Below are 22,476 nucleotides of genomic sequence, written 5' to 3'. Positions count from 1 at the left end.
TCAAATTCACTACCATTTGCCACACAAAGTCAATCTTTTCAAACATAGTTCTGATCCCTGGTTCACCTTGAGGTCACGGTGCACAATGCCCATGTCGTGGAGGTATTTGACAGCATCCAGGATCTGCTGAATGAGCTTACTGGCATCTTTCTCTGTGTAGAAGCCCTTCTCTATGATACGATCAAAGAGTTCCCCACCAGACACTCTGTATTTTCAATGTGGATAAGAAAGAAGAAAAGAACAGTGAGAGGGGGACTAAAAATAGAAGGGAAGCATGGAAATTTTAAAGTGTAGATGCGAGATATAAAAAGATAATCCCTGCTAACTCCAGCAAATAAAAATCTTTTATAGTTAGTTATAAACCACTACTTCAGATAAAGTTACTTTCTTACCAACCACATGGGAAAAAATGCTTTCAGTCTAAAATTATAAACAGTCAGTCAGTCTGACAATGTCTGCTTCATATTTTGCCACTAGATGGCAACGTGACTCTATCATAGGAATTTCGAGTACATTATGAATACCTGCACAGGAAATTTAACATCTTACAACGAGCTAAAGCAAGAAAAGAGAAGATGATATGGATGTTTGGACAAGCCATGCATGGAAAGCTGGGTTGCTGAACTCATTCAGCCAGTGTCCCCGTTTCACTTTACCCACATATTCAATTCCCTCCATGATACATTCCTATTCCTGCGTACATTTTCACATATATGTGCAGCCTCTGTTTGACACCAGTTGGCAGAGGTAAAATAAAACTGAACAGGATAGTGATGCAGCACAACATGAAAGAGTGAACAACCACGAATGAGTTCAAACGTCTGGATTTCAAGGTCACAAAAATATTATGAGGGAATTCAAACTCCCTCCCCTGACAAATGTGCATCTTCCCTCTTTGCTGCTGTTTTTCATTTCCCTAATTTTACAGTCATTAATAAATTAATAATAATTTTTCTAATCCTCATCTTGCCTTTGTTTTTCCTCTCTCACTCTGACATTTCACTAGTTGAGGTGGGTGGGACACTGACTGGCAACTAGTATGAGGGCAAACTCCCCAATGTTGCTCACGAGTAGAGTACTACAGAATTTTCGTGTGTGTGTGTGTGTGTGTGTGTGTGTGTGTGTGTGTGTGTGTGTGTGTGTAAGCATGCCTGTGTGAATGTGTTGCAGGGTGCAATTCATGGCATGTGACAAGCCGTGTGTGGGAGAGAACACAAGTAGGCATGCAAAGACAAATCACAAAGTCCCACACATATGTGAATACTCACAGTTGCATGACAAGGTAGAGGTGTGATTTACTCTCAAATATGTCTTCCAGAGACACAATGTTGGCGTGTTTGATCCTGTGAAGAGAGGAAAAAAAGGAAAAAAATGGCGAGAAGTTCAGTTGTTAATTCTGTTCTTCAAGCAGTACTTGCAAAAAACTGGTTTTACATGTGATCTTTATCCACTCTTTATCGATAACAGCTGTTTGCAGAGAGCAAAATAATAATTTTCTGTCATGTTTTTTGTGGGACACTAATTGCATTTTAGCAGTTTAAACAGAGCTTCCACTGTTCTGCTGTCCCATGTCTGCAGATACAGATGCAAGATGGACTCATCAGATTAAGATTACTCTTGTACCTCTGTCTAACCAACGTGTGATGTTAGCACACCTGCAATAGGTGTCTCATACAAATGCTACTGTCAATAAATAACTGTAACCAAACTTTCTGCCAGTTTTTTAAACGTGATTTACTAACACATCCATCTACAGTCATGTACAAAAGAAAATGCACGCTCTTTCTATCCTGAGGTTTAAGTGATAACATTTTTAAAAAAATGTCTACTGTATGTCCCTACCAGGTTCTAAAATTACTTAGAGACAACTTAATCTAAAAATAAAATACATACATAACACTGTTAGATAGGCAGTGTGGCCTTAAAAAAATATCAAGAAAAATGTAAGAAGTGAAGGACACAAGAAGAAATGGCAGGCATAAAAAGAAAAACAAAAAAGACACCAACAATCTAAAATAGACCAATAGTGTCTGACAGTCTTGTCCTCAAGAAAAAAGGAAAAAACAAAGACCTGACCCACGACCTGAGAGATTTAGCTGGTCTTTCCATCTACTGTTCACTGAAGCCTCATCAGAAATGGTCTCAGTGGAAGGGTGGCTGTTAAGAAGACATTTTTGGGGGGAAGAGAATCAAGTAGCAAAGGCTGACATACGCTAGATTACACAAGAACTTAAATGAAAATGCAAAAGTCTGATAGTGTGAAGAATCCAAATGTGAAACATTTTCTTGAAACTGTTGTCAGTATTTATGGATGTCAGAAAAGAGGTACAAGAGAGAGCATCAAAAGCCATGTTCAAAATACAGTGGAGGTTCTCTCATGGTTTGGAGATTTTGACTGAACATGCAATATCATCTGGAGACCATCTGATTGGTAACGACTTCATTGTTCAACCTTACAATGGTCCCAAACACACTGACAATGCAGTAAAAGCATACCTGGAAAGAAAAACACACAGTGGATCACTATCAGTCGTGGATTGGTTTCCTCAATCTTTTTTCACAGTACTGTATCTCAAGAAGAGGTTTTTGTCCTGGTACAGGAACCAACTCATAAAAATATTGCCCCATAGTGCAACCTTTTACTTCAGCTTTAATTCTTTTCTGATTTTTCCTTTCCCTCATCATGCACTCTGAGTGTTTGTTACCTCAGTGCCTGGTCTAAGGTGTGTGTTTGAAGGTTACCGAGTTGAAGGCAGGAAGACAAAGACAACACAAAGCCATGTGTCTGAGATGTACCCAAGGTAACTATGTATGTGTCATCCTGTGCTCACGCTGGATTACAGCAATGAGTCTTATCCACCTTCATTCAGCAGCTTAGCTCTGTGTGGAGCAAGAAACGGACATGTGGAGACTCACATACAGTTTCACACACACGATTACATAAGGTCTGCAACATGTAGGACACATTCTGTGCTCGTGTGGACGATGAACCTACGGGTGGACACGGGTCATTGTGACTGTCAGAAAGCTGAAGTGTCTATTTAAGGTTCGGTCCTCTGCTGACCCCTGTCAGCTTGGATCACAGAAAGTCAGCAAATTAGAGAACAGAGCTGCCAACTTTGCAGTGAGCAAGAAGCAAAATTGACACTTGAGTGAAAGTAAGAAAACAGGAAATTCTAATGATTTTTAAATGCTGCTGATCGTTTATTGATTTATTTAACCCACCTTGGATTTTGCTGTCTTAGACTTTAAAGTTAAAAAAAAAAATTTTTCTGTTCACACCTTTTGTATTTTATTGTATTCTTCCAGAGCACTGAGTGGGCCAACCACAAACGAAAGAATGGTTCTTATAAAACTCTTATAAAAATTTTAAAGTGTTTCCAGAGAAACTGTAAACATGTTTTTTCAGATCAGAAGAGATTCAATTAGTCAAATGAAAAGAAACAACCCACCAAAACAGAACTGTTAATCTGTTACCCATCGTGTTTTTGCCTTACACGCTGCTTTAGAGTTAAGTTATAGCTGAGAATTTGAATGCAGTTACTTCAGTTCATGTGCATGCAAATAAAACATTTTAAATAACTTCTAATTTTCAGAACTGTATAATCCCTTTAAAATCTTCCACAACTTTTCTGCGTTGGAAGCAGCTACTCTACTGGCAACAAAGTTCCCTGTGTGACACTGAGCAGAATATGCAGTCACATCACCCACTGCATGCCTCATCTCGTGAATTCACTTTGTAGTAAAGGTGTCAGATACAAGCTTGTGGTCTGACACAAACATGTGTAGTCTTCTTATCTGTCCAGTCCAGTGTTAAATGAGATGGAACCAAAGACATGCTTATGGTATGATATTCAGGCTTTGCTGCAACCCTTTCCAGATTTCCAGAAGTAAGAGGACGACTTCACAGAAATTCCTCCGACTGGCACAGCTACAAGTGACTCGAAGAGTACAATTAGTCACTGTATTTGCAAATGTCTGTGCTTCAGTAAATGTTTGGTCTAGATAGAACGGGGGAAAGACGAACAGCCCGTGTAACATTTATTAGCAAGACAAAATAGAAAAGCGAAACAAGAAAGACGTATTTCTACACTAGCTTGGTGATCATATATTCAATACACTGACCTCTTTTATACAGTTCATAGTAAGACGTGTCAAGCATTAAATACACACCAATAAATTTACAGTGGGAGAAATAACAAAAGCCATAGAGGATGACGGGTTTGGGTCTGGCCTCACAGGGAGTGAAGGCAGACACCGATTGGCCACATAACGTGGCAGCTGACTATTTAAAAAACAATTTAATGCGACAGCTGTGTCCCTCGGTCATAAACAAACAGCAGGTTTACTCTGTTTCAGTGTTGTTTCACTGTGTTTTTAAAGTATTTATTAAGGCAGAGAGTAAAATGTGGAGAGAAAGAGTCTCTTATGGGTGTAACACAATGGTGAGACTTGCTTTTCACTGGTTATGTATATAATCAGTTTTGTATTCTTGTTTGCCTGCTTTAGTTAAACAGTGGTAATTTTATTTAGGTGATTTTATAACCTACAGCACTGTTTCTAAAAACATAAGTACACCATCCATCCATCCATCCATCTTCATCCGCTTTATCCGGGGCCGGGTCGCGGGGGCAGCAGCCTAAGCAAAGAGGCCCAGACCTCCCTCTCCCCAGCCACCTCCTCCAGCTCGTCTGGGGGAACACCAAGGCGTTCCCAGGCCAGCCGAGAGATATAATCTCTCCAGCGTGTCCTGGGTCTGCCTCGGGGCCTCCTCCCGGTGGGACATGCCTGGAACACCTCACCCAGGAGGCGCCCAGGGGGCATCCTTGTCAGATGCCCAAACCACCTCAGCTGGCTCCGTTCGATGTGGAGCAGCAGCGGCTCTACTCTGAGCCCCTCCCGGATGGCCGAACTTCTCACCCTATCTCTAAGGGAGAGGCCAGCCACCCTTCGGAGGAAGTTCATTTCCGCCGCTTGTATCCGCGATCTCGTCCTTTCGGTCACTACCCACAGCTCGTGGCCATAGGTGAGGGTAGGGACGTAGATCGACCGGTAAATTGAGAGCTTCGCTTTTACACTCAGCTCCCTCTTCACCACGACGGACCGGTGCAGCGTCTGCACCGGTCCTCCTCCGTGAATCGCAACCTTATCGTGGTGGAGGGGTTTGTGTGTCCCAGGGATCCCAGGGGCTATGTTGTCTGGGGGCTTTTGCCCCCTGGTAGGGTCTCCCATGGCAAATTGGTCCTGGGTGAGGGACCAGACAAAGAGCGATTCAGAAGACCCTTATGAAAAAAACACCGAGGGAACAGTTTACCCTGCCCGGGATAGGGTTACCGGGGCCCCACCCTGGAGCCAGGCCCGGGGAGGGTGCCCGAGGGCGAGCGTCTGGTGGCCGGGCCTTAGTCCATGGGGCCCGGCCGGGCACAGCCCGAAGAGGAGACATGGGCCCATCCTCCCGCAGGCCCACCACCCGCAGGAGGCGCCATAGGGGTCGGGTGCATTGTGTGCCGGGTGGCGGCCAGGAGCGGAGGCCCTGGCGGACTGACCCCCGGCTGCCAAGACTGGCAATAGGGACATAAGTACACTTTGAAAAATAAAAACTGAATGCAATAATTTAAAAATGATTTAAACCCTATATTTAGTTGAAAATAATGCAGAAATATATCAAACAGTTTTTTAAAAAAAAGCTCATTTAATTTTTTGCCAGCAACACTTTAAAAAAAAAAAAATTAGGAGGGAGCAACAAAAGATAGCAAAAGTGGTTCAAGCCAAAAAAAAAAAAAAAAAACCTCATTATGATTAAACTTAATGAATAACATTATTATACATAAAACGGAAAACCTAGAAAAAAAAAAGTGAACCTGAAAAAGGTTCACACTTCCACACAAACTTTGGAAACAAATAAACTTGAAATAAACCTAATTTTTTCATAAACAGGATCAAGAAACACTGCCACATATTGTGGGCCTGAGCTTATGGACTACAGCATAGTAGAAAATCTTCCTGTGGTCTTTGCAATCAAAGTCACGGATACTCTGACTTCTCCAAGCAAAGTGCACATTAACAATGGGTAAAGCGAGGCTTTGTGCAAACATTCAAAGCAATTGTGTCAACTGTTTCGAGACACTCATCCCTACAGTGACACCTACTGGCCAGTTTTGCTATTGTCACAGGTTGACAATGCTCTTCTTCTCTAAATTACCATAGAGAAAAGTGTTGCACACTTCTACCACTCTATCAATAATTATGTGTTATTATTGTGTAATTATGTTAAACATGTTTTGAAGAAATGCCCATACAACAAAACGAGAAAAACCTGTAAGAACCTTAAACGACAAAGCTGTGACTGTAAGCAAATACTATTTCCTCCCTTTTAAGTTTATGTAAATGTGGTTGTTTCCGTTGTTTTGAAATTCAGTGAAATGTAAACAAACCAATTTATAAAATGTTTGTTTATTGTGACAACAATTTCAATGTCACCTACTTTGTAGGTAGGGTGTAGATGTAGAGGTGGGGAACTCCAGGCCTCAAGGGCCGGTGTCCAGCAGGTTTTAGATATCACCCTGGGTCAACACACCTGAATCAAATGATTAGTTCTTCACCAGGCCTCCGGAGAACTTCAAGACATGTCGAGGAGGTAATTTAGCTATTAGAATCAGCTGTGTTGGATCAAGGACACATTTAAATCCTGCAGGACACCGGCCCTTGAGGGCTGGGGTCCCGCCACCCCTGGTGAAGAGTGTAGGCCTCAGTAATCTTTATAGAAGATGTTTCATTTACAGTGGAACGAATGTAGCTAATTATGCCAATGAAAAATTAACAACGTCTATGTAAATATGTTTATTCACAAATATTAGTTTTTCAGCTGTTTTGCGGATGAGTTGGCTTCTTTTTTTGTAACTTTTTTGTAACTTTGTAACCTCCCTAGACGTGGCAAAAATCTTTTCACACCTACTGTGGGTATACACGGGTATTTTTTGCCAAGCTCTAAAGGTGTGGATAAACAACACCTTATTCATGCCATCATCAGTGACCTCTACAGTGCCATCAGCAGTTGCACTGTGGGTGCCATGAGTTTCACTAACCCAGCTGTCAATCTACAATCTCTGCTGAGTCCTGAGCTGTGGTTACTGCTGCCACTCCTGCTCCTGGTCTCGGTCCAGCTGCTGCTGACTTTCAAACTTTCTGGAGGTTTGCGGTGACACCTGGTGTGGTATCGCCCTCAGTTGATACTAACAATCAACTGAGGGCGAACGCACCAAAACTTGAATTAGGTGTGATCACATTATGTGGGTGTTTTGAACTGCACTGTGTTTCAGAAGATCTGCACTTCATAAGCTCAACACAGCATTGAAGTTTTAGTATGGAGCATCCCACCCTAGTGCAAATGTCACAGGTAACATCTGTAAAGGGCCCACTAATCCTAAATAATATGAAATGGTGTATTCGAGGCCCGATTTTTATTTTTCACTTTAGTTTCAGTAGGGTGACTGGACAAAAACTGTGGAGTTGGGTGATTTAAGAATTAAAAAACTGGACAGCAAATATGCCTCTTTTCTTAAGAAACATTTTATGAAGCCCCTGTAAAGCCCCTCAAGCGTTACATGATCACGTATATCAAAAAATAAAAATAAAAAATGCATGCCTGAATTTGGGGGAAAAGGAAAAAAAAGGTGGAGTTGGGAGTGAATTTCCTGATTCAGATATTCATTTTCTGGATGCTGCCATCCAGAAGTGTTTTTAGTAAAGGTCTTGCTCATTTTAGCAAGTGTGCCAAACTTCTGCAAGTATTACAACGGCATGCATCTGTCCAGATGCTACATATTAGTACAGCTTCATGAAACGTATATTTTATAAACAGTTTAAATATTCCCCCCGTATTCAGACCCCGTTCCCAACCTGTGTACTTGGATGAGGTGTTACAATGATTCATGAAACCACTTTACGAGTCTATGCAAACTTCACAAAGAGCAAGGCCTGATCTGCAATCCAAGTTTACTTCAGTTTACCTCATTTGTCAAAATTGGACTGTTAACTAAACCCCAACATGCTCATTCCTCCGTCCTCACGTCACCTCGTCTCCTGTAACCCAGGCAACAAGAGCGCTAAAAATAACTAGGGACCCAAAGTAGATCAGCCATTTTCACTGTGGCCTGTAATTCCCTGCATCTAAAGAAAGGTACATTTGAAAAACTTCACAACTGCAAAGAGTGAAACTGCCACTTGCTTTAATATATTCAACATTATGCCTGTTTCTCAGGTAGAAAGAAAACCACTTGGGCAAATGACTCAATATGTGTTTGCTGCCAGGAGAAGCTGAAAATCAAGGGTTTAAATCATTGTCAATCTTCATTTTGTGTGATGGCATGAAACATAGCATGATCTCAAAAGATAATGTCAATTACATTAATAGTTGCATCATATACAATAATTAACTTGAACACCTCATATGAACCCCAATCCTTGTTTCTACCTGAGAAACTCCAAATCAGTAGAAATAAAAACTATTTTTAGAGTAATTAGGTGTAAAACGACTCTTTAACAGGCTACAGAAGCTAATCGTGTCAGCTAAGAAGAGGAAACTGAGGCTATAATTCACACAGGCTCACACGGATCCTTCCCACCTTGGATCAGCGGTTCAGGTGTGTGGTGGTGTAATGGAGTGGGTGATTTCTTTTTAATTTTGTTTTTTTTTGCCAAACTTTGGCACATTTAAATGCCACAGCCTACCTTCTTACCCACATCTTTTGTTATTTGCTCTCATCGTCACAAACACAGACACTTCCTAACGTAATGTGCAGTGATTCAAAATACAGATTTTTACAATAACAATTTAATCTTCTATGTATAAATAATTTCTGATCTCTCTCGTGTTTTCAAGCAAATCCATTCAAAATATGTCTTCTTTAAATGAAGACATATAGGGCCTATTAATGCCAACTCACCAAAACACAGAAGTCCACTTACTTGTGCAGTACTGCTATCTCATTCTCAATGCTGTTTTCCTTGCCCTCTAAGGCCTTCTTGGGGATACACTTGACAGCCACCAATTTCTGAGTCCTCTTCTCCTCAGCCAAGACCACCTCAGAGAAAGCCCCCCTGAAACACAAACACACAAGTCTGTTAGACCTGAGTTTATTTATCCCAGGGGCTTCAGCTCTTCACATGCGTCGCTGACACTCTACAGAAAATAAGAAATTCCAGCTCTGATGTTAAACTGGTCTAACTTTTGTAATTCTTGGCTACCAGCATCTAAAAGCTAATATAAATTTTAGCCTGCTGATGCCAGATTGTGTTTATTTTTAATATCAGCCGCCCCCCGAAGTCTTTGGCGTGCTGAGTCAAGTTTTGGAAAGACTACAACCTGGTGGGATGAGTTGGAAGCACCAGTATTAAATATCGAGGTTTATCTCAGTGACAAATGTTGATATTGGCCAAAAGATTTTAAGTCTGACTCATGTAATGCTGTATATCAGTTGTATGCTACAGTTTACATTGTCACAGATTGAATAATGGTGTATGTGAAAGTCCATATGAACAGTAAATGGGGAAAAAATAGCCTCAGAACTCATTTCCCCCCTTTTGGATGTATTGCAGGCTTCATAAAACTTACTGTTATGTTATAAAATTCACTGTCTTCTTATTTATCTGTATTTGTTTCTAATTTATCTATATTCAGGGGTGCACATAAGTGGTCCGCAGGTGCGCATTCGCTGTCAAAATAAAAGACGCGCACCAGATAAGAAGTTGCAACGCACGTTTGCGTACATATAAAAGGCACTGTTTTTGTCCGCTAGAGTGGGATTTTCACGGTATATTCTGCACCACATCTCTGTGCGTTCATCATTTGTTTGAAGCCAGCTCACCTCCTGCAACCACTTTTCCGAGAATACGCGCTTCTTTTGCAGTTAGGACTCCTTCGGACATTTCTTTGGAGGTGGAGGAACACCAAAGTAATTGCTTAAAGGAGCTTGATTCTTCGACATCTTTAAGAGTTCTAAACAAATGTCTGTCCTCCTCCAGAAAATCCTATGTACGCAACTTCTTATCTGGTGCGCGTCTTTTATTTTGACAGCGAATGTGCACCTGCGGACCACTTATGTGCACCCCTGTCTATATTTGTTTCTCTATTGTTTTCTCTTGTTTTAACCGATTGTGAAGCACTTTGGTCAACTCCGTTGTTTTTAAATGTGCTATACAAATACATTTTGAATTGAATTTGAATTGAATTTTGCCTTTTACCATTATTTACGTAAAGAACCCAGGCTCTGACTAGCTGAAGTACTGCAATGACAAATCTGACAGCCTTTTACACTTTTTTCTTTTTTATTCTCTTGGTTTCTCTATTGAGGAAAATCAAAACAAGTAAAGCATCTGAAGTCAGAGTAGCAAAAGAATAATAGCACTTTCCCATGACCCATTTCAGAGTGGAGGTGGACCTCGAACATTTTGACCACAGCCCGAAGAGTTCTGACTCAGCTCTAGTGCTGTTCAATAGCTATAACTCCTGAGCCACAATGATAGGCTTTGACACCGCAATACAACAGAGACAAGGTCACGGTAGCTTCAATGCAACATTTTGGTTTCTTCATGTGTAATGTAACTTACTGTTTCAAACTGTGATGATTTTAATAAAATAAAATAAATAAATAAGCAAAACTAAAGGAAAAAACATTGGTAACATTAAAATGACATAACACTCTCCCTGCAGCAGAAGGTCTTCTGATTACTGATTTGTTTAGCCTACTAATCAATCTACCATATATTAAGCTGTACTTCACATACCACAATAAATAAAAAGAAGGGCTTCCATGAAAAAACTAGGGTCTTCCTGATTTTTAATTTTTCATATTTTTCCATACACCTAAATTACAGAGCCTTTTTAGGGGAAAAAACAGATGGAAAGACCACTATGGCACATAATAATCCTGGTAATTAGCCCTAAAGCTTAATATCTGTGCATCCCATACCCATGACCTTATGCTGTGTTTACAACACATAGGATAGACTGTTGGGATGATGAAGTGGGTAGTGTCGGGTATATATTTGGTTTTCTACTAAGTGTTGGATGAATCTGAGCATTTTGAAGTGAATACATTTCTTACAGTAATGTGTAACACAGGCAAATTTATTAATTTCAAAGCTTTTGATACTCTCATGCTTGAATTCACTGGATCATTTTCACTGGTTTTTATGAATTTTTAGAATAGAATAGAATTCAACTTTATTGTTATTGCACATGTCACAAGTGCAGGCAACGAAATGCAGTTTGCATCCATCCAGAAACTGCTTTAGCCATAATATAGATATATTACAAAAATATATATTAGCAATAATATAGATATATAGATATATTACAGGAATGGGTCTATTATAGGTCATTTTTGCAATGGTGGTTCTTCCAAAAGTCTTATTGCACGAGGTCATCACTCTCAGTCAGTTTATTTATAAAGTCCATTTGAACACAACACAGCGCTAAACAGCAAGTAAACCATTATAATAAGAGTGAAAATGTTTAGAACAACAAAAATAATGATTTTATCCAATATTCTTCAGGTAGGAGTGTCAGGCAAGCCATTACACAACAAACATAAAAATCTGATTTTTTTATATCTCACCTGAAGAAAATCTGAATTCTAGTAAATGATGTGTAGTTTTACAGGAAAGTTTACATAGCTTGAAATAACTCACAATGATGTCTTGCGATGAAGCAGTAATTCACACTACAACAGACACTGACAGTGAACAATGTTTGTTTTTTGTTTTCTTAAAAAAAAAAATCTATGATCATTTCAGTATTAGCTGCCAATACCATGTTCAAACATGTCCCTGTTTTCTTAAAACCAATGGTACGGAAAAACTCAGATCAAAAGTGAAATCGGTTGTTATCGCTCTGGTTCCAGGCAGTTGTTTGTGTAGACAGAAATGAAGGACATGCATTCAGTCTAGAGATTTACAGATTCATTATTACTGCCAAACATGAAGACTTGTTTTCATACCAGCGACACCTGAAAAACAAGCAACTCTCTATTCTCTGTAAAGTAATCCTAGAAAAAAAGAATCCTGCGAAACACATGTACATTCATAATTCAAATTTTAATTTTAAATAAAATAAATAAATTTTTGAAAGAAGGCTGATTTTGCCTAATGTAATTTATGGGTCCTGAGTTATATCAGGATTTTCCATAAAGGGACACTGTGTTGGCAAAGGTCGAGAGCACTGAGCAGTGATAGATGTCGCCTGCAGTCCTATTTTGGCTCAGCGTTTGTGTTCCTGTTTGCATTTCTTGCAGTATTTATAAGAGTTGTTTGTGTTTTTTGCTTTAGGAAATTACTTTTGTAGTGAAATAATGATCAGTGTAACAAACTCAAAAATTGGGTTCCCACTTTGCTACTACTATTGAAATACACGCTGCCATGCATGACATTGTGATATTTCAAGTTGGACATGACAGGCAGTGGTGCACGCTGAATAACACTGGCAATGGCTTCATTACAAAATAACTACAGAGAAACTGCTTGCTTCCTGCTTACATTTAAAGAAATTGAATATGCAGACGGAGGGCTTACAATTACCTTTTTTTAGTTATGAAGCAAAATTCGTAAAGACAACAAATGAACAGTAGTTGAGCTTAGATATATATGTTTTACAACGGGTCCTTCCACAAACTTTATGCAGTGACCCTCATGCAGGTCTCTGGTGGTGTTAACTACAAAAACTCAAAGAACCCTGAACCCAGATCTTGATAAGACTAACTGTGAGTGAGGCTTTGTGGTCATGTGTCAACAAGAAACTAAAACTTGTTCAGGAATGCCTTTAGCTTTGGCAGAAATCCAGCTCTGTGGAGGAGGTTGTCACTGCTGCAAATTCCTCTGCAGCATCTGGAGAATTTAGCTGACATTCTCCATACTTCCACTGACAAACCAAAAGGGCTCTTGGGAAGTGTCAAACAGTGGTTCACAGAAACGGTCTTTGACTACAGATATTCAAGGGGGGATTTTATTTGTTTCGCAAGATAAAAACTGTATAACCATTTTGCCATGTAAAATAATCCTGATGTATATTTGCCTGACTTGAATTGTTTAAAATAACTTGATATTTATATTTAACCACATTTTGCCATAAACACCCCCCCCCAAGAAAAAAAAACCCTTTTACGTTCTTGACTTCCCATCACAAAATAAGACTGGTCATTGTTTTTATGTAGTTCCCAAAATTACTTCCCTATTTTCTGAATATCAGGAAACAGTCCTTCACTGCGTTGGTCCTTTAAAGTGACACTTTTACTGAGCAGCAGCCTTGACGGCCACTGTTTAATAAAAACAGAAGAAGCAGACACAAGTTCAGCCAACTGCCTTCTATGCTTGTCACCACACAGGAGATGCCAAACAAATGTAGCAGCAACCCTCAAGTACTGTTGTTATACAACTGTTTTACAGTAAATTATCTGAGTATTATTTGATGTGTCCGCAACTGGCACCGTGCAGCCTAAAAAAACATGAAGAATATAGAAAGGATGGCTGTGTCGGGTGAGTTTGCTGAAGGTTAATCCTAACCAAGGTTTCAGTTGAATTATAAGGTAAACAAACGTGTTTACAGAGCTGTTCCCGTTCCAAACAGGACGTTCTAATCGGCACCATGGGAACTGTGTCCCGAAACAGGAAACACTCAGTCCCCTCACGCACACACAAGCATGCAGACATGGTACGACTGGACAGCTATTAACTGCTAAGCCCTTAATGAGGACTAGCTTGCCATTATACAAACAGTAGGGCATTTCTCAGAAAAACACTGTGTAAATACTTTACACAGTGGTTTCAATATATATATACTGCATATAGTCAAATATAGAAAAGACGTATACACATTTAGGCCTCACACAGTTTAAATATTTGCATAAACTCCGTCACTGTTGGTTTTACACCCCACCCAAACATTTGAATAAGATGCTGTGTTGTTTTTTTTTAATTATTATTAATTTTATTCATCGTAAACGGTCAAATGTCAGCAGACCCCTCTGTTTATTCTATTTTGAACACAACACCTTTTTTATTTTGTTACTGTTGTACTGTATAAAGTAAGTGTCAGTGATAATGCAGATATGTACAGCACATATGCCAATTAAAATGAACTCTGCAAAGCAAACATTAAAAAAAAGAAAATCAACAAGGAAGTATTTCTTATGTGGCAGTGACGTTTTGAGAATACTAATCTTCTCTGACTATCTGCCATGGAAAAAGGACATTTCTTATTTCTCAAACTCACAGCAATTCTGCCATCTGTCCTGCTGAGAAGTTGGTCAAGAAGGTATGTAAACAGATGACAAAACTGTAACTGTGGAAAGGTCAGAGAGACATAGGGAAGGACCATCTGGCCCAACCAGAGCTGAGAGATACCCAACTGTGAAACTGGACCTGAAACATAAAAAGACCATCTTTGCTCTGTGGGCCTCCCAAACATGAAGAACAGCACAATCTAACCACAATCACTCTCGATTTACATATAACAACACAGCACACGGACACAACACATCAGTAAAATGTGGTCATCTAACCCTAAAGGGAGACCCATTTAAATTCTTGAATTACCTTTTTTTTTTTTTGCTCCACCAAGGCAAAGACACAAATCTGAGACAGTGAAAAATACTTGTCCGTCTGTCAGCAACATCACACAAAAACTGCCAGAATTTAGCCTACATTAACCACATCTACCTCATGAGTAAATAATGTTGCCTATGTTGTGTTTACAGCCTATTGTTTTGAATCACCTGATCAAAACGACCATTTACACATGGCTAATATCTCAAAATTATACACCATGCCTCCTTTGTCACTGGTGCCTTGATGCAGCAGGTTATGACAATATCAAAATACATCTCTCACTTCCAACTCATCACATATTAGAGCCCTGGCATCAAATCACATAAAGGCAGTGGTTAACCCATCCAATACGATGGGTTAACTTTTGACATATTTTAACTCAAACTGAAAGTTTTTTCTATACTATATTCCAATATTATACTATACCTAACACAGTAGTGTGCCTAGCAAGTAAAAAAGGAAGTGAAAATCAGTAAGTGAAGATCAAATAAACCTCAGAAGCTTCCAGATTATCCTCCAAACCTTTTCTGTCGTTGAAAGCCCACCATTACCCCTCTGCATTGAACACAAACTAGCAGAGCATTGTATTGGTGTGGAGCTGCGATGAGTATGTTTGCATTCTGTTCTCCTAGTTTACACATCTGCAGCATTAAACCTTCCTATGGGGCTAAGACTTGCTGTGATTGCATACCGAGTGAGGATGTATACACATACTGTATCACAAATGTGAAAAGTAAAATGAAAAAGAGATTTATTTACTTTTAAATGATTTAAATAAACCATTTAAAAACCATTAAATAAAATAAGGCAACACGGTGGCATGGTGGTCAGCACTGTTGCCACAAAGCAAGAAGAGTTCAATTCCTGAGTTCAATTCCACCATCAGGCCGGGGTCTTTCTCTGTGGAGTTTGCATGTTCTCCCCGTGTCTGCGTGTGTCCCTCCGGGCACTCCGGCTTCCTCCCACGTCCAGCTTGTGGGGATAGGTTAATTGATTAATCCAAATTCCCCATAGGTGTGAATGTGAGTGCGAATGGTTGTCTGTCTCTATGTGTTAGCCCTGCGACAGACTGGCGGCCTGTCCAGGGTGTACCCCGCCTCTCGCCTATGACAGCTGGGATAGGCACCCGCGACACTGAAAAGGATAAGCGGAAGCGAATGCATGGATGGTTTAAAATATGACCTACTGATATTGACAAAGTGCACCAAAGACCAGCACCATGGCTAAACTATGTTTTTTAGTGTAATACCTCAGTACAATCCACACTACAGTTCAGTGAAGTAATATTACATAACCAAACTGCTACATCTAGAGCTATGAGCAACATGGGGAGCTACTGGCTAGAGTGAACTCATCAATTCACCAAAAGACAAACATTACTCCTGAAGTCTGTACTGTTGTCAGTCTCTGAATGGTGATAGCAGACAGACAGCAATCCCATGATTCCTCTGTCCTCTCTAGGTTACTATCCAAATATTCCTGTAACTGTAAATCTAAATATTGGAAACACTAACAATTTACTTTTAGCCATCTGATCTGTTCATGAGACACCAAGGAACTATCAACAAAAGATATTTTCTGACTTTTTATATGGAATACTATTTGTAAATTAATACAGCTTTAAATCTACAAGTACGCAAGTGCTGGCATGTAGCATTGTAGCATAAAAAATTTTCAGCAGAAAAAAATCTGTCCTTCACTGAGAATAATTAAGCCACTCTGACGATACACAGTCTATCTGGACCAATCATCTCATGACGTAGCCTCTGCAGCTAACGTTGTTTCTGAGGATAGAAATTCTTGGTTTTGTTATCTGCTATTTCCTCAATAAATAACAAAATTAAACACTCTTAAACTGTCATCACAAAATAACTGAAGGTTTCAAGTCTGAACTATGGCCAGTGCAGTAAGAGGTCACCTTACCAACTCCAGTTAATTCAGAACACTGCTGCCTGGATTTTAACTGGCACTAAGAAATATGAGCATATTTCTTACTCCAATAATAAATCAATGTTAAACTTAGACTGGCTGACCATTCAATGTTGTATCCATTTTAAAAGAAAAAGCTACTTTTAGAGGCTACCTTATCCACAAGGGGGGTCACCACAGCAGGTAGCTCTCTAAAAATGCACCTCATGAGGTAGCTTGACTTCACAAATCTTGTTGTCCTTAAAGGATTTTTTGGGAAAGCCAGAAGCTGTTCACTGTGTCCATGGAAAAAGACAAAACAAATGATAAACACACACACACACACACACACACACACACACACACACACACACAGTATTTTGAATTTTGTAAAATCCAACTTTGAATTTTTGCCGTTCTCCAGAGCCCATAAAAAGGTATTTGGGAGAGCCATACAACAATCCCCCAAAAGCTTCCATTACCTTGAACCTTGCCCTGACATACTGAATGCTCATATATACATCTACCTGCTAGTAAAGATTATGTTCAACTATAACTTAAGGTATCGCATGCAGAGCAAGTTGCAAAAAAGCAACAAGAAATTTCTAAAAAAAAATTGACATGGAAATGCTAAGTATATACATACATTTAGGGAAGATTTACCCTCAAAAAGTGCAGTGTAAAAAAAATCAAGTTGGTATTTTGCATTGATAAGCTGGTCCTGCTGTTTCAGAGATTCAGGATTCATCCAATTCTCATGAAAAGGCAGCAGCAAGGAGAATTTTATGGTTTGCTCCAGAAGCTGAAGCTGTATCATGAATGCTTTCGTACATATTTCAGGAAGTCAATGGGGCAGTTTGAGCTCCTGTTGGCATAGTTGGGACCACAACTGAGGAGCCAGAGAAATCATTTCAGAGAGGTGATTTAGCTGTTTATCTGAGGTAAAACAGTATTAAGTTAATATTTCCATATCATTGTATATTCACTACCAATGTGCATGTTAAGCTACAAGGACTCTTGTTGCTTAATATAGTGGTCTGATTACTAAATATTTTACGTGTCCTGTGTTTAAAGGCCTTTAAAGTCTTCACTCATTGATTTTGTTTTATAGCTTGATTATTTATGGATTCTGACTCTCTTTGGTAGACAAATTAAATTTCCAGCATGCACCTCTTTGCAGTACGCCATTGGACAGGCATCAACAAAAGACAAAGTAACAAGAAGCTCTTAAATAATGTAAAAAAATATACCCAGCAAAAAAACCCCAAAAAAACCACACACACACACAGAGAGAGTAGTTGCGTGTTGAAAGAGATCAAAAATAAAAACAAAAGGGAATGAATATTTGCCATAAATTGGCCGGAAAAAGGACAAATAGACATAAATGGTTACTCTTGGTGGATGTTTACATAGCTCACTGCTATCTAGAGGCTTAAGTTCTGTTACTAACAGAGCTTTAGTATCCATTTAAGATAAAATTAGACCCAACTTTCCACTGTTTAAACTCCACTTACTGGCAGGAATTGCTTTGAAGCACATACATGAAAACAAAATCCCCCAATCAAATCATATAGCGGAGTATAATTAAGTTAGACAGCAAAGAACACGCATCCCTAAGGATTTCTTGGACTGGAGATAATAAGCGCATGGAATGTCTTTTCAAGCCAGTTTGCTGATATGTGGACAGCTTGAAATGTGAGAAATACGGACAATAAAGGATTATAACAATGGAGAAGGACTGTGGGAAGATGTACACGACAAGCCTGCGAGTGTACTAAAAGCTGTTAGAGGGATATATTGCTGTGAGCAGATGGAGTTGCCTAAGTGGGCCAGACAGTGGGCATATATGTATGTGTGTGTGTGTGTGTGTGTGTGTGTGTGTGTGTGTGTGTGTGTGTGTGTGTGTGTGTGTGTGTGTGTGTGTGTGTGTGTGTGTGTGTGTGTGTGTGTGCGTGTGTGTGTGTGTATTCAGGAACTGCAGGCTATGCCATGCTGAGTTGCAGACTTCTGTTCGAATTAGGTCAGGGCAGGGCTGAAGGGCTGAAGGTGCCATAAGCAGGGATGGATTTTGAGGATTGTGCTGGAGTTGGAAATAGTTCTAAACTGTCATTGTTCCAAGTAATGGTTAAACTCCACTGATCTGTGCTATGGCTGCTAGAGTGTCTTAATGAATGCATATTTAGAATGCAAAAATCAGTCCCACTTGATTACTATTTTTGGAATTTGAAACTGAAAGAGCAGCGAAAAGACAGAATAAGCCAGAGACACTATTACAAGGACACAGTAATGTATTGTCTTATGCTACGCTTTACAGTACTGGAGCAAAGCCCCATCCACCTTCTTCCTTTTAATATCATCTATTCTGAAGCTCAGACTCAATTAAAAAAAATAAAGAAAACCAGTCTTCTTTTTAGGCTAGCTATGAGGTGATAACATTACAGAAAAATTTATACTTTTGGGGTTTATGTGAAGATTAAAAACTGACGTTATAATAAGCACTATTACGGGAATATGATGGGATGAATATGGTGGTAAATGAAGAGATGGGAGAGTTAGGACAGAGACAGAAAAAAAGAAGCACAGAGAGATGAAAAATAGATGAAGTGGGGCAGCTCTCATGCTGTGAGATTCATCTGCTCCATAAAGGTGGCTGTTTCTTTTGTCTGAACGGCTTTGTTAATCATCATTTTGAATTTGTTTGATTCAACTTCACACGCAAATGCTGTAGTAAAAGTGAGTCTGTGCTTATTTTCCTTCAAACTCCATGTGTGTCTGAACCTCCACACTACACTTTAGACTATAAATATGTTGGCATAGGGATGTGTGGGGTGATTGCTCACTTATTACTTGAAAATATTGCATAACACAGCAACGAAGTAATGAATTGCAGCAATATGAATTCAGCAGCATCATCCAAATTCAGACGATATAAATATAGTAATTATGTATAGGAACTGTATTACTTTACAAGATTATGGAAATACTATGTAAACACAATATTTGTGGCAACTAACTGTGGTTGAGGATGTAATACACACTCAATTTCTGGGCAATCACTTTCATTTGCAAAGTGACTGCACGGGTTACCTAATGAGATGCAACCTCCAAACAACTTCAGTACATCTTGGACTCACTTCAATCCCTCTCTGACAAATTGGCAAAGAATTCAACTAACTGCCATCTAATTTAGAAATACAGATCGCCAATCAGGTGCAAGCAACCTGACTCAGTAAGAACCAATGAGTGCAACTTGTCTACGCTGCAAGTTGATTTGACTCCACGCTTTCCAATAAGAGACTCGATTCTGACTCAATTGATTGTGCAAAGTTGACATTTTGCAGTTAAACTGCCCCCTACAGCCACTACGTCACCATCTGAAGAAACTTCTTTCAGCTGTTTCCTTATTTACAACGTGCCGCCACACTAGATGGCTCTTCATATTTGCATATCCCCCCAAGGGATTTGTGTCTCCTCCCAGTCTTAAACCGGGGACCATGTTAGGCACATGTGTGAACCACTGCACTACAAAGACACGGTATCATTAACTGTGGAGGGATTTCTGAATTTTAATTTCAAATCTCTGAGGTTCTGGCTGCACTCTAAGTAATTAATGTGAATTCCTGTGTATGCAGGTAGCAACAGGTTTGCAACATACCACAACTGATTTGTGATTTTTGCAGTTTAATCACAAACACAATGCACATCTGTAATCTGATCCCATTCAGCTGCAAACTGGCCACCACAGTCTGACTCTACCTCGTTGCCGTTTATCACTGCCTTGCTGGGCCAAAGTCACTTTGAAGATGGCAACTGACTGTCATCAAAACAGTCATTTCAATGACAATGAAACTTTGAACGGGTGAGTGCAAGATCCGGACAAAGGCATGTCCCTTAATTACTATAAGATTTATATACTATAAGAGAGGTTAGTACGTGTATTAGAGAGACCATGGTCTCTCTAAATCAGAGTTGTCAAACATAAGGCCCAGGGGCCATAACTGACCTAGTAAAGACTCCAATGCGTTTTTTTATTTTTGTTTGCTTGTTTTAAACAGCTTTTCCTACTGGCAGTAAGCTAACAGAAATTTTTTCTGTAGTTTTATACATTTATTTATGAGTTCTGACAGATTTTTGTCATTTACTACAGCAGCATTTTTATCCTTATAGAAAAACTGAGCTGTACTGTTGAAACTGCACTTCTTTTTCTGATAATAAATGGGATTAAATGCGTAGTTAAACATCTTTACACTGACAGAAAGGGGAGTTTGGCTGAATCAGCCCACTTAAGCTCAAAGTGGGCTGAATGTGGCCCATGGTGTAAAATGAGTTTGACTTTCCTGCTCTAAACAATAATATGATTTACTGTAAGAACATTTAATGCTACAGCATGGTCAAAGCCTCATCTCTGGTCATGCAAACCATCGTCATTCACAAATGAAACTGTGCGTAAAAGAGCCCAAATAAACACACTCAGACAAATGAACATTTAGTGCTGAGTTATTGAACCCTTCCACTCAGGAGCAGAGAGCCCTTAGACAGAGAGGCAAATCAGTGTTAAAACCCATGTAATTTAGCCCAGAGGCATGAGTATGAGGTAACAAGTGGAGCAAACGGTTCCTCTTTTCACTAACAGATTGTGTCCCAGCACTAACTGTTGATTCTGTACAACAAATCAACAAAAATCTTGTTTCTCAGTGAAATGCTGGATTCATCAACAACACAGTTTCATATCAAAGAAATACACACTGATGAAGTTAAAAAGATTAGTATCTCATCCATCTAACAGACACTAAACAATATAAGCTCACTCTGGAGTCTAACACATAAAAATATCTGTGCTCTTTGCTTGGTAAAAAGAGAAGAGAAGTGATGAATGGATCCTCTTTCATTCTCAGAGTTGCCAAGTCAAATGGGGGGACCTGAAGGTCAACAAGAGATAACAGAAATAGAGAGGCTTTATTGATTATTATAATTATACTGCATGTGCCTATAAACATACACAACGGGGCAGAAAAGAAAAACAAGTGTTGTCGGGATGAATCCTTTTACTCCCTGTGCCTCTCCATCACCCCCGCATGTACAAAAACACAACTCTTACCAAATCAATTGCAGCCAATAGCAGATCCTACAAACAACGAGGGCCACTGGGTCACCATAGAACATGACTGACGAAGATAGGCAGGGGCCAATCCATCAGCCCTAACGATTTTAGATGATTACACCATGCACCCCTGCTTTTTCTGTCCACTTCCTCCTATAGCCAGTCTCTTGTTGCTTTATCTCCTCTGTGTTTTGCAATGTATTCTAGGCTAAAAATACCAAGAATTCCGCCTAACTGCTCGCGGCATGAGAACATGTGCAGCCATTTAAATGTCAAAAAAGTCAGCATGGTTCATTTGTGCAGTTTATCATCAGTAAAGAAATCTCAAAGCCTGTGGCTAAGTGTGGGAACATTTCTTGCAAAGAGATGTTTACAGGCACTACAGCGAAAAGATCAACATCTTAACAACAGAAAGAAGGGAAAAAAGTGAAATAATGGAGGACACTGGGATTCAAATGACGTAATAGGTCATCTAGTCTTTGAAACATAGAAACAGTTTCAAATAAATAACTACTGACACTTAAAAGCAGATTCACTCATATTTTCTATATTAAGTTGAAAAGGCTCTATAATAATACATTATACAATATATAAGATATTTCCTATTTTCCAAATACAGGGCCTGTGACAATGAGCAGTACACCCGGGGCGACATGACTCATGACAAATGCTTACCAACATATTGTAGAGAGAGCAGCGAAAGTCAATATTTGAAATAAAAGGTTAGGAAAGTACCAGGAGAGACAAGGAAATTCAAACTTCTCAGTCAAAAACATCTGAATATGTATGCATGACTGCATACACACAAAGTCTTGCACACCTACCCTTATTGAATTCAAGGTAACTGTGACAAATGCTACTTTTAA

At 39.4% G+C, this 22,476-nt stretch overlaps 1 protein-coding gene across 4 annotated transcripts in view; it reads right to left on the bottom strand.

Moving 5' to 3' along the window:
- Positions 1 to 22,476, bottom strand: part of camk1b (calcium/calmodulin-dependent protein kinase Ib) — a 42,032-nt gene that overhangs the window by 6,294 nt on the left and 13,262 nt on the right. For all 4 annotated transcript variants that reach the window (XM_006784426.3, XM_006784427.2, XM_087840661.1 and 1 more), the window contains 3 exons: positions 8,968 to 9,099; positions 1,269 to 1,343; positions 67 to 205 (listed from right to left, as the gene is read on the bottom strand). In XM_006784426.3, coding sequence (XP_006784489.1) covers positions 67 to 205; positions 1,269 to 1,343; positions 8,968 to 9,099 — 346 coding nt within the window. The remainder of the gene's footprint in view (positions 1 to 66; positions 206 to 1,268; positions 1,344 to 8,967; positions 9,100 to 22,476) is intronic.

Source organism: Neolamprologus brichardi, chromosome 5 (assembly GCF_056152115.1).
Source record: "Neolamprologus brichardi isolate AB-2024 chromosome 5, ASM5615211v1, whole genome shotgun sequence".
NCBI classification, from domain to species: Eukaryota; Metazoa; Chordata; class Actinopteri; order Cichliformes; family Cichlidae; genus Neolamprologus; species Neolamprologus brichardi.
This window is presented reverse-complemented; position numbering and strand designations above follow the sequence as displayed.